This window comes from Canis lupus, chromosome 17 (genome assembly GCF_003254725.2).
Source record: "Canis lupus dingo isolate Sandy chromosome 17, ASM325472v2, whole genome shotgun sequence".
Classification (NCBI taxonomy): Eukaryota; Metazoa; Chordata; class Mammalia; order Carnivora; family Canidae; genus Canis; species Canis lupus.
In genome coordinates this window covers 48,722,976-48,737,350 of record NC_064259.1, presented here as the reverse complement: position 1 = coordinate 48,737,350, position 14,375 = coordinate 48,722,976, and the positions used below count along the sequence as shown (strand labels likewise).

Here is a 14,375-nt window from a genome sequence, read left to right as displayed (position 1 = left end):
GCATGGCTCTGCCCTCTAAAACCTCCAAGGACCACAGTCAATGTACAGTACAATGCCTAAATTCCTACCTTTGGCCCTTTCTCCCCTTTCTTTATAAACCATTTTCTTCTCTCAAGCCCAGTTAGAGTTACAGGGACAGAACCGTAGTGGCCAAAAGAATGAGCCCCTGAGGCAAGCAAGCAAGCAGGTTAGTGCCAGCCCCACCATTTACAAGCTTCACAACATGACCAAGTCTTCTTGAGTTTCTGATTCAGTCTCTTTACACTTAGAAAGCCTCATGATCTCCTGGGATAACTGTGAAGGTTAATCCATGCAAAACACTTGAATTGTGCTCAATAAGTGGTAGCTACTAACTGCCAGGTTCCCCCTTCTGCCTTCCAGCCTTGTTTACTCTCCCTGAAAAATCCTCTCCTAGGACCTCCACCTGGAACTGAGGCCCTAGCTGACTCCCTTTGAATCCTGGAAGTGCTACTCTCAGAGCATTCTTGAGAATGAGATTGTGGCATCTGGGCAGAAGCATGGAAAGGTCTGAGGGAGCAAGGAAGGACGGACACGGAGAGGGAGGAATCAGGAAAGAGCCTAAGCATGGTCTTCTGAAGATCAGCAGGGATGGCCCTGCACAGTGGTAGGCCTCTTCCCTCCCCACCAGACTGCCAAACGGTAAATAATTACCTGTGGAATAAATTAATCTCGGAAATGTCCACCAGTGGTGGCAGGCCCCATGCCACTACAAAACTGCCTCTGCTGCACTAAGCTTCACCTCAGCTGGCTGGGCTGGGCCTCCCCATCCTGTCAGGGCCACCATCCTGGTGGGGACATTTCCTGCCCAAGTGCAGGGCAGAGGTCCTGGAAGTAGGGTTGTGCCCTTTCTCCCTGCCGGTTTCACTCAGCCTGTGTCTCAGTATAGGGTTCTTTCAGAGGAGGCAGGAGGAGGGTAGAGACCTCACTAACAAGCAACCTCATCAGGGCGGGAAGGGTGGGGAAAGGGTAGAATTAGGCACATCATTGTCACTCTGGGGCTACCAAGCGGTTAGGAGCCAGGTCCCCAAGGTGAGGGGAGATCAAAGGCCTGGTGGAGTCCTGCTGCCTACAGCAGTGAGTAGGGGTGGATCACCCACAGCTAGTAGAGTCCCATCTCTTACCCCTCAGCTCAAAGTTTGCAGAGCACTGTCCAGGCTGACAAGCACCGGCTTTGAAGGCTAGCGTAGATCCAAATCCCTACCTAGTGGTTCTTCCTTTGTGAAATGGGCTTAATCACATCACCTACCTTATAGAGTTGCTATGCGGGTTAAAGGAGACCTTGCGTTAAAGCGCTCGGCCAAACGCGGAATCTGCAAGATGTTCCGCAGATTTTGCTCTTCCTGCTGCGGGCGCCGGGCACCGGGGATTGAGGCCTCAGACGACTGAGTCTCAATTTTATTCTCAACAATTGGTTAAAGTGAGCGTCTGGACTGTGAGCCAGAGGAGGCCGGACGCTCCAACCCTCCCTCCACCCGGAACCCGGACAGGGCGCGGGGCGGGAGGTGAGGAGGCGGGGCCCCAGCGTCCGCGGCCGGCGGCGGCTCTGCCTTCAGGCGTCCGCCTCAATCTCCTCTTCTGCCAGGTGGGGCCCGGAGTCCGGCCGGCCGGGGGCTGGGGCGCCCCGGGGCAGCGCGAGGCGGCCCTGGACGTCGGGGGACAGCGCGCTCAGCGAGGCCACGTCTGCGCGCATCTCCTCCACGTCGCGCTTGAGCTTGGCGCGCCGGTTCTGGAACCACGTGACAACCTGTGCGTTGGCCAAACCGAGCCTCGCCGCCAGCCCGTCGCGCTCGGAAGGCGCCAGGTACTTCTGGAAGAGGAAGCGTCGCTCCAGCTCCAGCACCTGCTGCGCCGTGAACGCCGTGCGTGACTTTCGCCGTCTGCGGCCGGCCCGGCCAGGGCCCAGCGCACCCGGGGCGGAGCGGCCTGCGGGGATAGGGCGGGAGTCAGGCTTCGGCCGGGAGGACAACCGAGGGGGGTGCTCAAGCCCGGGCGGGGGGAGAAGGTGGACACGACCCAGAGCCCTGGTCCCTTACCCAACCGGGGTTCAGGCGGAGGTGGGAGCGGGGGACATGAAGTGGAACGGGCCACTTGGGTATGGAAGGCAGCAGGCTTGAGGGCATCCTGCGGGGGCCGGGGAATGGGAGCAGAGCGAGACAGGCCGGAGAAGAGCTGGCGCAGGGTCAGGCCATCTGGCGCGGGGCCTTTGAGGCCTTCCGGAGCCCCAGCGAAGCGGGCCTGTAGGCTGGGGCCGGCACCCTAGGCGGGGCCGACCGTGGTCAAAAGAGGGGCATGATGCGTGTAATAGGACCCGGACCACACCGTTCTCAAGACTCATGGGTCGTGATGGGCACTCTCGGTTTACACTTCTTTAATGACCCGGCACCTCCTCCTCGAGCCCCAAACGGAGGTATAGGGGATCAAAGGGTAAGGAGGGGCGAAGCCTGAAGTCCCCCGACCCTTGCCGCCCAGGGACCTTGTGCCCCTGTGCCCTCTCCAGAAGAGAGCGGCGTGGAGCGGCGCGAGGTCCCGCGGAGAGGCCCGGGCCTCGCCTCCCAGACCTTTCTGCACCGCTCACTCGTTTACAGCCTCCGGCTCAGGCCTTTTGTCCCCTTCTCACAGGTCTCCCTCGGCCGTGATTGCCCCGCCTACAGCGAACGGACGCCCGGGTCCCTCAGCTTTCGACAGACCGGCCCTGCCCCTCGGCGCTGGCGGCCTCCAGGAGCGGCCGCGAACCTGGGAACTAATGGAGGGGAGGGGAGGAGCGGGAGACGCAAGTCCCAGCACGTGGGTCGAGGGCAGGGGGCAGATTAGGGTGGCAGCCGGGGTGAACGAAGGTTCGAGACCGGGACCTGGAGGAGAGAGATGGGGAGAAGGCCACGTCAAAGTGCGCGCCCCTGCCGGCGCTATACCTTCAGAGGACTCCGGTGCGTGCCCGTCCAGTCCGCGGAACGCTTTACTAGTCAGCTCCTCCAGCGCACACAGAGGCGACGGGGGACCAGGGTTCGACTCTGGAAGCTGAGACGCAGAAGGCCCTCGGGCGACCATGCGCGGGCCCAGGATGTCTGCGATGCTGAAGAGTGTCCGGGGTGGCCGGGGCTCGGGTCCCGAGCTCATGGCCGGACGGGCTGTGGCGGTCCCGCCGCCGGCTGCGCTCGGCTCCGCAGCTGCCTGGGCCCCGGCGCGCGGCTCCCGATCTGGGCCCCCCGCCTCGGACCCGCCCCCCGCGCTGGGCCCGAGCCCCGGGTGCCCCTCCTCCTGAGCCCCCAACCCCCAGCTCGGGGCCGGTGGGGCCGGGAGATGTCAGGGCAGGGTGGGGAGGCTCGGAGAGTCCCGAAACAACCTGCTGTAGCGGGCTGCCGACCTGCTCCGGTGCACATCCTGGCTGGACTCTTCCTGGACGGCCCCCGAGGTTCTGTGTGCCACCGACTCCCCGTCAAGCCGCTGCTCTGGCTCATAACTAGCCGGCAATAAAATTGCTTCCCCTGGCCCCAGCGGATGGGGATTTGCAAAATCCCAAGGAGGGAGAATCGGAGCTGACTGTTCTAGGATCTCCGATCCCTCCTAGGAAGGACCTCAGTCTCCCGACCTAGCCCCCGCGTCCCCCCCCCACCCCTGCGGAACGCTCTTAAAGAGGTCCCGGCGGCTGGAAGTTATTAGTGCGGCGCGAGGGGGCTGGGGGAACTCGAGACTTGGAAGGACCTGGCCTGGCAGAGCGTCTGCAACCCCGGGGTAATGAGGTTGCGATGTGGAAGCAAAGGCAGGTGAGTGGACTCCTCCTGCTCTCTGGACCCAGACAGGTCCACAAGGCTCAGAGGCCCTGAAAAAGTCAAAACACATGAAGAAACGGAGGACACCTGGACCTCAGGAGAGAGGACACAGCAAATTAGCGCTCCTGCCTGGGCTGCGTCTTTGCCAGGGAAGACCGGCCTCCACAGTCACAGTCCATCTTTGCCTCCTTGTTAAGCTCCTGTCGTTCAAATAAGGGTTCTCCAGCCTGAGAAGCCCAGAAACCACCATGTAGGAGCAGCAAGGGGAAGGGCCACTGGTCCTCCCCAGAGAAAAGTGACTTGAAGCGCAGACTTCATGGACCCAGGCAGATCATGAGACAGAAACCCCTGCCAACTCAGCGACAAACTGTAGGGTCTGGGATAGTCGTTCCTATTTTATCTGTGTCCTTTCACTTTTCTTCTACACCTACTCTAGTCCTGAGTGCTCACACCTGGGTGAGCACCCTGCAACACTCCTTTGTAGGAAGAAGGCAGCTCTGGGAGTGCTGCTTCATCAGTGGAGGCCCAACAAGGCAAGAGTTCTGTTCACACAAACACCCCAATAGCTAGGGGATTCACAGCCCCGAGGCAGTGAAGTCCCACCACTCTTGAGCTCACCATTCCTAAGGAACTCACCTCCACAGGATTCTTCTATTTTTTTTTTTTTTTCCCAATAGTGCCAAGAAGCCATCCCTCCTAGACTGTGTTATGTCACTCACCTCGGTAGATCTCTGCACCTCCCACCATTCATGTAGTGAGCCTCTGTGCCTGTTCTCTGGGGCAAGTGGAGCCTGCAATAGAGGCACCCTAGAGTCCGGGAGACGGAAGGCACCGGGGCCAAAGACTCCTTAACAAGGAGAAGAAGGCACTTTGATAGTGAGGGTGAGGGAACCTCATGTGGCCTGAGCACTGGCCTGGCCCACCAAACAAAGATGAAGAAACACAAGGACTCCTTGTTGGTCAGCCCTCTACCCTCCCCCTGACACACCCAGACACTCGCAGAGTACCCTCCTGGCAGCCTGAACAGCACACTCTAGCCCAGTAGGCCACCGCTGGGGCAGAGAGCAGAGCCACACCACAGCAGAAAGCTGAGCTGCCTCAGGATCTTGTAAATTGGTTATTAATGGCAGGAGGTGGAGGGGGGCCAAGAGTGATCCTCTCTGCTGGAGGCCTCAGTCCTCTGAACCATCCTGGTGATTTCACTTAATCTCCATTTAAAGAGGGTCCCAGAAGGCTGCAGGAACTGCGGAACTCAGGTCCCAGGCTTGTCAGACACCTCAGACCTTTACTCAGGCGACCTTCACTCATGCATCTTCTAAATAGCTTTTAGGTCATCTCTTCCTCTGCTTTCGATTCCTAGTGTGTTTGTGGGGAGCGCCCTCTCTCCTGAGGGGTCTTTGCCTTCCTGCCCTTCTCACTCTCCCGCCTATCTTCTCCCCCCAGTAACCAGGCTCAGGTAATGGGGTTGGACAAAAGGGTTGGGTGACCCCCATTTGGGGGACAAAAGGGAAGGAGAGACTAGTAAAGGGAGGAGGCCACAGCAGAGCCCACTAAGATCAGCCCAGTGGCCAGGGAGCCAGGGACGTGTCCAGACAATGGTGGGGCCACAGGAGGGGACTTCTCCCAGCAAAGTCTCTGGAACCTGAGCTGGGAAGAAACCAGATCCACCGATGGGGGTAGGAGGAAGGTGAATGATTAATGAGGGAGATTAAGAGATGAAATCTGGGATCTGGGCTTGGGGGGGGGGGTGCGGGAGGTGAGGGAGTGGTTTGCAGTGCTCAGCTGCCTTGTAGGCTCTCCCACCCATACCTCCCACCCCAGGGTCCAACCCTTCTTGTCCTGGGCATTTCACAGAGTGATTCCTAGATACAGAGTGAGTGAGAATCACAGAGTGATTCCTAGATACTCACCTCTCCACCCCCTCCCCGCGGGTGAGCGTTTTTCTCTCTCAGCATTCTCCAGCAACCCATCCTCATCTCCCACCTCCTCGATTCCCCTTACAATCCTTTCAGACATCCAGGGTCTTCTGCTCCTCCCTGTTGTGGAGCTCCCCACATTCCAACTTTCACTCCCCCAGGAAGCCGCCTCCATTCCAATTTAAGGATGCCTTCTCACACTTCTGCTCCTCACCCTTTCAGATTTCCCCTTTCTTGTGGCCCCCACCTTCTCTGTCATTCCCTGATACCGCACTTTTCCACCACCTTGACTGCCTCAGCTTTCCATCTGGTGGGTTCCTTGACCCAGGCCCACCAGACTGCTGGCATGGAGATATGCTCAATAAACCACCTTTAGTTTCGAGTTTCCCTCCCTGTGCATTCCTTTGAATTCTGTGAGTGTGGAGGGGCAACCGGGGATCCTCCAAAGAACCCCCTCAGGTGGAGAGTCACAGAGAGGTGCTCAGCCAGCCCTCCCCACCATCAGGGAGGTCCGTTAGCCAGGGGGAGGGGAGTGGAGTTAGGGAGGAAACTCCAGGCAGCAGGGTGCGGGGCGGGGCGGCCGCCCGTCTCGGCCACTTCTGAGGTTGTTTTCTCTTTCATAAAACTTTGTTGTGGAGTGAACCGACTCAGACACTTAACATTTTAGTTTCCTTTCTTCTAGGGCCGCCCTGTGAGCCCCTGCCGGCTCAACAAAGAACTCTGTGCGCCTGCTGCAGTTGTGTGTGTGCCATGCTGGGGGAGCAGCAGGATACTCAGACCCCCATCCTTGTCACAAACACACACACACACACACACACACCAAGACCCACTACTGCCCCACTGCCAGTGAAGTCCCTTTTCCTTCCTTTTGCCCACCCCCGACGTTGGCAGAGACTGGCAAGGCTGAGAGAAACTGGTCTCCCCTGTGCCAAAGGCGAGTGCAAATCTTATCAGTGCTACCTCCCCCCAGGTGAGGGTGGAGTGCGGAAAAGGGCTAGATGAGAAAGGACAGCAGGGGCAAGGGCCTCACCCAGTGGGTGAGGACTGATGCCTCTACCCGGAAGTGCTGTGAAGTCAAGGGCGCCCCAGGGCACCCCGGGGAAGGCCAGCCCAGCTGCACCCTGGGACTGCCCCATGGCTGCCTCTTTGAATGCGACCTGCGACCTGCGCATTCTGAGTCACACAGCTCAAAGAGAACCCTGGGCTTGATTCTCCCCCGTGGTGCAGATAGCAGATCGTAACCTGAGTGACGGTGGGGGACAGGGTTGGTGCAGTGCAGGCCAGGCAGAGTGGCAATGAACCCATAAACAGAGGAAGAGCAGCGCTCAGCTCAGCGCAGCTGGCTTGCATCAGCCACCTCAGGAAACAGAGATGGAGACGCACCATAGCTGCCTCTGCCCCCACTGCTGACAGACAAAAAAAAGATTCTGCTGAGCTGGGGGTGAAGGGAGGCCACCGCTACACCCCAGATCCAAGCCTGAGCACCTTCTGCTGGTCCTTGGCCTCAAGCCATGCACCGTTAAAAGCCTCATCCTGAGGCCTGGTCCCCAGGTCAGCCTTATCTTCTGACTTGGCCCTCTTGATGCCAAGCTGCTCCCAAGCCGCAATCAGACTACTCCCTAACTCCTGCAGCTCCTTGGGGACCCTAAAGGCCCTCAGGAGCATTTCTACTCTCCTTCCCCCTCAGCCCACACATCATTCCTTAAAAATGCCCTTTCAGGCACTAACCCCTTCAGAACAGCCTCACATGGCAAGCCTGAGTGGGTGGTGGAGTCCCAGAAGAGATGGGGTGGGGGGCGGGGGGGTAGCCCTAAAATAGATAAAGTTAATCCCAAACATCAAGATATATACTGGTGTAGAGGCAGGCACAAAGAGGTGGGAAAAGCTTGGGTTCTGGCTTCCTGGAGAGAGGGTTTCCTGGAGGAAATGACACTTGGGCCTTGAGAGAACAGCCGAATACGGGGTGGGGGAGAGGCCCACTTCATTCTGAGGCCCACACATGGGACACTGGGAATCCTGGATTCGGCCAGGCTGACTGTTCTGTAGTGTCCCCACCCTGGTCCTCACTGCCTGTCCATCACACCTGAGGGTTGCTCCCTGCTCTCTGCAGTCTCCCCACATTGTGCTTTTCTCATTGTCTCCAAGCTTCATCTGTGTGGAGGGAAGGCCAGGTCCAGGGCACACTGGTTACCATGATCAGGCCCCTCAAACCACCCCCCCCCACACACACACACCCCTGGCCCCGTCTCAGGCTCTCAGGCAGCTCACACCATCTTCACAGTCCTCCTCCCCTAGGTCTTCTGCCATCACATCTGTATCCCTGGAAGCTCCATGCTTTCAGCCCTCACCAGGCACAATGACCCCTTGGAATTCATGGAGTCAGACTTATAGTATAAGACGTAGGCTTTAAACCTGAGTTCTAGTAGGGACGCCTGGGTGGCTCAGCAGTTGAATGTCTGCCTTTGGCCCAGGGCGTGATCCTGGAGTCGCGGGATCGAGTCCCACGTCGGGCTGCCTGCATGGAGCCTGCTTCTCCCTCTGCCTCTGTCTCTGCCTCTCTCTCTCTCTGTGTCTCTCTCTCGTGAATAAAATAGATCTTATGTAAATAAATCAATCAATCACAAACTTGAATTTTGGCAACATTTATGCTGCCTTCTCCATCCCTCTTGTCCCAGATTCAGCCACAGCCCCTTAATTTCCTTCAGGAACTCCCTGCTTCCTCCTCCATCTGTCACTGTCCCAGTTGGGCAAGCTTCTGACTATCCTACTGAGAAGCCATACAATAGGGAGACTGGCGAGTTTATTTCCAGAGCCCAAGGCTCATGGCTGGGCTCCTACAGACACGGAATGTTTGCTGAATTAATAATCAAGGGAATTAACAGTCCTGCTGCTTCCCTCTTGCTACTTGAAGCTACTTTTACTCTCCTGGACACTAGTTCCCTCTTCTTACCCTGGCTTCACCTTTTCCAGGGACCTGAAAGCCTACTGAATCCAGTGTCTCCAACTCAACACCCTTGTGCTTCCTGTGTCCCACCCCTCAATTGTTTTTGTGTTTTAGATTCCTCCCATAGTGCAATTCTTTGAATTTTTCTTTAAAATATCACTTTCCTTCAGTCCCTCAGTGGCCACTATCCAACCCTAGGCCTACCCTCACCACTCCTAAATTAGGACACCTCCACTCAAGCCTGTAGTCCTATGCTACAACACTCAAGTACAGTGAGAGCTCCCCTGCAAAAAGCCTTCCCTTCACCAAAAAAAAAAAAAAAAAAAAAAAGAGTTGGTATGGGTAACCTGGTTCCACTTAGCTCACCTTCTGAGTTTTACATGTGTAGGGTCCTCTACCCCTCTCCTTTGGCAATTCACTGAGGGACCACGGACATAGAGAGGCCCTCCTTCATGATGAAACTCAGAGGATTTCTGAGGGAAGCAGAACACAGAACAAAGCATGAGTATGTGGAAGGCAGGCAGGCAGGAAGAAAACAGATGCTTTTTTAGAGTTTTTATTTCAAAAAATAAAGCCGCAGTTAATTTCACATAAATATCTGGGGAGGGAAGGGGACAGGGATGTGGTGGGGGCTTGGCCCCTACCTCCTCTTCTCTTTCACACTGTATTGTAAAAGCAAAGGGGATGGCTAAGGAGAGAACAAGCAGAAGAAGCAGTCAGTGGAAGTGTTCTTACCTCAGGTGCCCCCTCAGCCCATCACTGCCCTGGGGACCACCGTGGCCCTGGCTTACCTTGCCGAACCAGCGGGAGAGCCATATCTGCTTCATGGTCATGTGATCTGGGAGAACTTCATTGTCAAAAAGGAGCTGTACCTAGGAGGGAGATGAAGGCACGGCTTTAGGAACTCCTCTTTCATGCGGGTCAAGAGCTACCCTGATCTGCTACAAACTCTGTCCCTCCCTTTGAGCCCCCCTGGTCCCCCAAAAACCTCCCGTGGGAATACTCACATGCTGGGGATTTAGCATTAAGCGGTGACATAGGACCCTCCGGAGATGACGAACTTCGGCTCTAACAGAACATCGGACATATTTGTTCTGGGGACAGGGAGGGAAGGGAAGTGGACAAGGGTGTGTGATGGAAGGGCCACAGGGAGGTGAGTCTCCTTAGAGAGGCCCTCCCCTCAGCCCCTCTCACCTGCAGGATGCTTTTATTCTTGTCTTTGCCAGAACTGGGGGAAACAGACATAGGTTAGCGAGTCTGATCTTCTCCCATCCCCCACCCGGAGCTAAGGTATACTCTCTTCAAGGGAACAGATGCTCCCTCACTGCTCACTCTCTCACCAAGCCCCACCCTGGCTCTGAGTCACTGACACTGTCACTTCAGACAGCTCATGACCTGCCTCTTACCTCAGCCGCTCCAGGCACAGGCTCAGCTGCTCATCATAGCGGTAGTAGTGGGCTTTAGAGTGGTCGAAGCTGCTGAAAGGGAGGCCGAGGTTGCTCAGGGCTGGCTCTAAGAAAGAGTAGTGAGGAAAAGTGGCACAGATCCCATATTCCTTTCTCCCCAGAGAGCAAAAGTGGGCAAAAGGAATGCTCGAGGGGCTTTACCTTACCCTCCTGCTGCCAAGGGACATACCTTCCCCACTGGGTTGGGTGACCCGGTCCAAGCCTCGGGACTGGTAGAATTCTCGAATCCGTTTCTCTTCACCTAGAAGGGAACGGAGTGGGAAATGAAGTATTAGCCCTCCCTCATACTTGGCCCTGGTGACTGTCAACCTCTTTACCTACGCGATTCCCACCAAAGCCCTTGTCACCTCAGGTTGCCACCCAGCATCAGTCCTCTAGAGGCCCCTCAGAGTTGGGTTGGTCACTCACTGTCTTGTAAGCCAGGCACTAGCTTGTACACGATATCCTGCATGACCCGGTCTAGTTTGAGGTTGAGCAGTGGCTGTGTCTCGTGGATCTTGATGTTGCACATGGGGCAGTACTTACTGGTTTGGAGGTACTTCACAATACAACTCTTGCAGACTGCAGGGAAAAAAAAAAAAAAAAGCAGACTCTCAGGCCCTCTGGGAATCAGGTTCATGGGCTGAGTGGGGTGCCTGGATGGTTGGAGCAGGCAGCCAACAGTCTGGCAACCAGGTTGGTGAGGACTAGGGCCTGGAAGAACCAGCCAGGGTCCAGGGCACTCACAAGTATGAAGACACTCTGTGATGGTGGTAGCATCCACGAAGTAGCCAGCGCACAGGCAGCAGACGATGTGCTCATTCAGGTCTTTGATCTTTACTCGGACCTCCTCCTGCGGACCCACTCTCCGTCACCGATTACCCCCTCCAATCCCAAATCATACGCCTTCCCAGCTGGGGAGATGCCTTTCATCACACCCCACGGCCAAGCCTCGCACCCAGCGCGATCCACAGGGGATCTGCTCCCGGGAGCTGGAACTTCCCCTCCGCCCAGCAGGGGGCTCCGCACACAGCTGGGGCTCCCTTCTCATGGACTACCCAGACCTTCCTTTCCCAGGGGAGACTACACGACGTGGGCGGCACAATGCGCAAGCGTCCTAGCTCGGAGTTTGGCAACCCGACCGCAATCGCGCAGGCGCGCTGGGCACCCTGTCTCTGCGCAGGCGCACTGGGCGGCGGGCCAGCCACCGCCCGTCCTCTCTCCGGCCCCAGTTCGCACCGCTAGCCGACCACAGCAGTAACCCTGCCGCCCCTGCACCTCGTTCCGTAGTGGGTCCATCTTGTACACTGACTGGAGCTGGTTCCGAAGCCTCATCGCGATCGCAATCTGGCCCCCCTGAGGAGACGCCATCTTAAAGGCTGATCCCGGCCTGCCACTTCCGGTGCCGCCTGCGGGGCGGGACTTGTCGCCCAGTAACGAGGGCTTAGGTCTTTTCGGATTCGCTGACCCTTTGTCAGGCCCCGCCCACGTCCCTTTCTCCCCGTGTGCTCACCTGAGTCCCACTGGCCCCTCCCCCTCCTCAATCCGTAATTAGGGAGGGGGGGTTGCGGAGAGAGTGTCCTATCTCCTTGACGTCTAGTAGTAATCATCACAATAGACCCTACCCTACCGCAGGACTAACTTTTGGCGCCTGCGAAAGACGGCCCCCTTCTACCCCGAAGGGCCCAGCGGTCTCCGCCCGCTGCGACTCTGGGTCGTCGATCTCCTGTGACCACGACCCCGCTGAAGAAGCCCCTCCCGGGTCCTTTCCTCGCAATGTCGCCCTCGTCGGCTGACGCGTTCGCGATACGGAGCGTCATCCAGATGGCAGGCCGCCTCCCGGCTCCGCGGCGGGAGTTTCTCGGGGCTTTGCGGAGTCTCGGAGAGGGTGGCGGGGAGGGAGGGACCCCCAGGGACTTGGTAGTGATCTTATTCGGCCCCCCCTCCCATCCTCCCCTGCCGCCGGGGCTTGGGGGGGGGGGGCAGACCCTAGTTAATGATGATGATTCAATCATCGGCGCCTGCGGAGGCCTGGGACAGACTAATGCAGAGCAGATGCCGAAGGAGGAGGGGAGGAGGACTGAGACACTACCGCACAGAGCCACGCCGAAGCAGCCAGTGCCTGCAGTAGCATAGGCCCTCCCCGTACGGGAGAAGGTCTCAGGAGCTCTAGACCTTGTACACCGCTATCCCTAGGTACTTCCAGTGCGATTAAAAACCAAGGATAAATTTACTGTCAAGTATTAACATCAAGTACAGTTGGAGACTCGAAGGACAGATCCCAACGGAGACCACCAAAGGCTTTCTGGACGAAGTGGGACTTTGTGTGGGCACAATTTAGAGAATGGAAGGTGGGATGGGTGGATAAGAAGAGTGGTGGACATAGAAACGAAAGGCAGGGATCCCTGGGTGGTGCAGTGGTTTGGCGCCTGCCTTTGGCCCCGGGCGCGATTCTGGAGACCCGGGATCGAATCCCACGTCGGGGTCCCTGCGTGGAGCCTGCTTCTCCCTCTGCCTGTGTCTCTGCCTCTGTGTGTGTGTGTGTGTGTGTGTGTGTGTGACTATCATGAATAAATAAATAAAATCTTAAAGAAAAAAGAAAGGCGGAGTGGAGGAGAATGACCGGACAGAGGAACAGGAAAAGGGCCAAGGTGTGGATTTGAGAGTAGTGATAAAAGCAGGGCCTAATGGAGCTGGGACTCTAGCCTGAGGGCAATCGGGAGCTACCTGACTTCTTTGAAGGGAGAAAGTTACCCTATGAAAGAAATATTTTTTGCTCATTTATCTTTGAGTTGTCGAGGGGATAAGCAGCAAGAAGTTATGAGGTTAGTGATTTTTTTAATCAACCCCTTCTCACTACAGCCACTGCTTACCATCCTGGTCCAAGATACCATCATCTGTCCTCTGGATGATTGATTGCAGTGGCTTCTTGTCTGCTTTCCTTGCTTCCACGTTTCCATATGAATAAAAAAAGGATATAAGGAAAGTTTTTTGAGTTGATGGATGTGTTTATTATCTTGATTGTGATGGCTTCATGCGTGTACACATACACTTTTATATACTCCAATTACGTACAGTTTATTGTATGTTTTACCCTAAGAAGCATAAAATTTTAAGATCAGGCATCTTTTCCTTAACCTTCCAGTAGCTTCCCTTTTCAGAATAAAAGCCCAAATCCTTACAATATTTCAAGGTTTTGTGTGGTTCTCCAAATCACTTAGTCTTTCCAGCCATGCTGGACCCCATACCATTGGTTACGGTAGAACACCAAGATGTACTTGCATTATCACCAACTTGAAATGCTCAGATATCCAAATGGCTCCTTTCTTCCTCCAGGTCTTTACTCTGTGAGGCCTTCTGAGGTCACCTTTTTTTTTTTTTTCCTTCATAGCATTTATTATTATTTAATATATATTGTCTTGTGTTTTACCTGTCTCCCCCACTAGAATATAAGCTTTCTATAGCAAGGATTTTTTTTTTTCTATTGTGTCTGCAGCTCTATCTCCAGTGCCTGGTGCATGGTAGATGTTCAATCAAAATTTTCTGGATGAACAAACAAATGAATGTAGGTGGTAGTGTTGGCCTAGATTGGGTGTTATCAGTGGAAATGGAAAGAAAGGGCTGCATATGAAACATTTCAAAGAAGGAGGGAATGAACGAGGAGCTTGGGAGCTTGGGAGAGGAGCATGCCCTCCAACCTGTTGGACTTTAAGGTAACTGCAGCAAAGGTGGGTGGAGCTGGCCAGAAGGTTAGGACAGAGAGTCTGGAACACAAGTGTCAGAGCCAAGGATGGAGGTCTCAGAGTTTTCTGAGTGGATATAATAGACTATTAGAACGGCTAAAACCTTGAACAGAGAGGGAAAGCTAAAGTCAGGGCACTGAGAATGCTCAGTCTCCAGTGGAAAAAGCAAAGTCAGTAGAGAAAAAATGTAACCATTGACTATGAAAGAAACCAACAGGGATAGTTCAAGAAATAGTTGGTGATTAACAAAGCAAAACATGTCATAGAAGTCTTCAATAATGGACACTGGAGCTCTTTGAAAAAGAGTATAGTGAAGCCAAGTTGTAGTGGGTTAAAAGAATAAATGATGAGGGACGCCTGGCTGGCTCAGTTGGTAGAGCCTGCTACTCTTAATCTTGGGGTTGTGAGTTTGAGCCCCACACTGGGTGTAGATATTACTTTAAAAAAATATTTTATTTATTTATTCACGAGGGACACAGAGAGAGGTAGAGACACAGGCAGAGGGAGAAGCAGGCTCCATGCAGGGAGCCCGACCATGG

The 14,375-nt window shown here is 55.4% G+C and overlaps 2 protein-coding genes and 1 long non-coding RNA gene across 14 annotated transcripts; 1 reads left to right on the top strand and 2 right to left on the bottom strand.

Annotated features, from left to right (window-relative positions):
- Positions 1-1,402: 1,402 nt before the first annotated feature.
- Positions 1,403-3,135, bottom strand: LBX2 (ladybird homeobox 2). Of its 2 annotated transcripts, XR_007402882.1 has the most exons (3): positions 2,931-3,070; positions 2,055-2,761; positions 1,804-1,944 (listed from the first exon to the last, which is right to left on the bottom strand). XR_007402882.1 is itself a non-coding variant. In XM_025453673.3 (2 exons), exons 1-2 carry the CDS (start codon positions 3,133-3,135, stop codon positions 1,571-1,573), a joined length of 579 nt encoding a protein of 192 aa, XP_025309458.1. In that variant the 3' UTR covers positions 1,403-1,570. The 2 variants fall into 2 exon arrangements, 1 of the variants encoding a protein (XP_025309458.1); XM_025453673.3 differs by lacking the exon at positions 2,055-2,761 and having other exon boundaries at positions 1,403-1,944; positions 2,931-3,135.
- On the top strand, positions 1,753-6,086 carry LOC118351270 (uncharacterized). Its single transcript, XR_004806470.2, has 2 exons — positions 1,753-1,880; positions 2,641-6,086. It is a non-coding gene; the product is annotated as an uncharacterized LOC118351270 (long non-coding RNA).
- On the bottom strand, positions 3,294-11,600 carry PCGF1 (polycomb group ring finger 1). Of its 11 annotated transcripts, none has more exons than XR_003139594.3 (12): positions 11,372-11,600; positions 10,841-10,946; positions 10,523-10,675; positions 10,284-10,355; positions 10,055-10,160; positions 9,843-9,876; positions 9,656-9,742; positions 9,440-9,520; positions 9,293-9,336; positions 9,015-9,121; positions 4,508-4,579; positions 3,369-3,433 (listed from the first exon to the last, which is right to left on the bottom strand). XR_003139594.3 is itself a non-coding variant. In XM_025453662.3 (11 exons), the coding sequence occupies exons 1-11, from the start codon at positions 11,462-11,464 to the stop codon at positions 3,322-3,324; spliced, it is 1,023 nt and encodes a 340-aa protein (XP_025309447.1). In that variant the 5' UTR covers positions 11,465-11,600; the 3' UTR covers positions 3,294-3,321. The 11 variants fall into 11 exon arrangements, 8 of the variants coding, with proteins under 8 accessions (XP_025309447.1, XP_025309445.1, XP_025309448.1 ...); XR_003139596.3 differs by lacking the exon at positions 3,369-3,433 and adding an exon at positions 3,789-3,838; XR_003139595.3 differs by lacking the exon at positions 3,369-3,433 and adding an exon at positions 3,951-4,015.
- Positions 11,601-14,375: the final 2,775 nt, after the last annotated feature.

Bases quoted from the DNA above. Each gene is read 5' to 3' on its own strand.
- LBX2 (XM_025453673.3), bottom strand. From the start codon at position 3,135: ATGAGCTCGGGACCCGAGCCCCGGCCACCCCGGACACTCTTCAGCATC. The intron at 1,945-2,930 runs GTATAGCGCCGG...CTATCCCCGCAG, and splicing joins CGCACCGGAGTCCTCTGAAG to GCCGCTCCGCCCCGGGTGCG.
- PCGF1 (XM_025453660.3), bottom strand. From the start codon at position 11,464: ATGGCGTCTCCTCAGGGGGGCCAGATTGCGATCGCGATGAGGCTTCGG. The intron at 10,947-11,371 runs GTGCAGGGGCGG...GTGGGTCCGCAG, and splicing joins TGGACCCACTACGGAACGAG to GAGGAGGTCCGAGTAAAGAT. The intron at 9,877-10,054 runs GTAAGAGGCAGG...TGTTTCCCCCAG, and splicing joins CTGTGCCTGGAGCGGCTGAG to TTCTGGCAAAGACAAGAATA.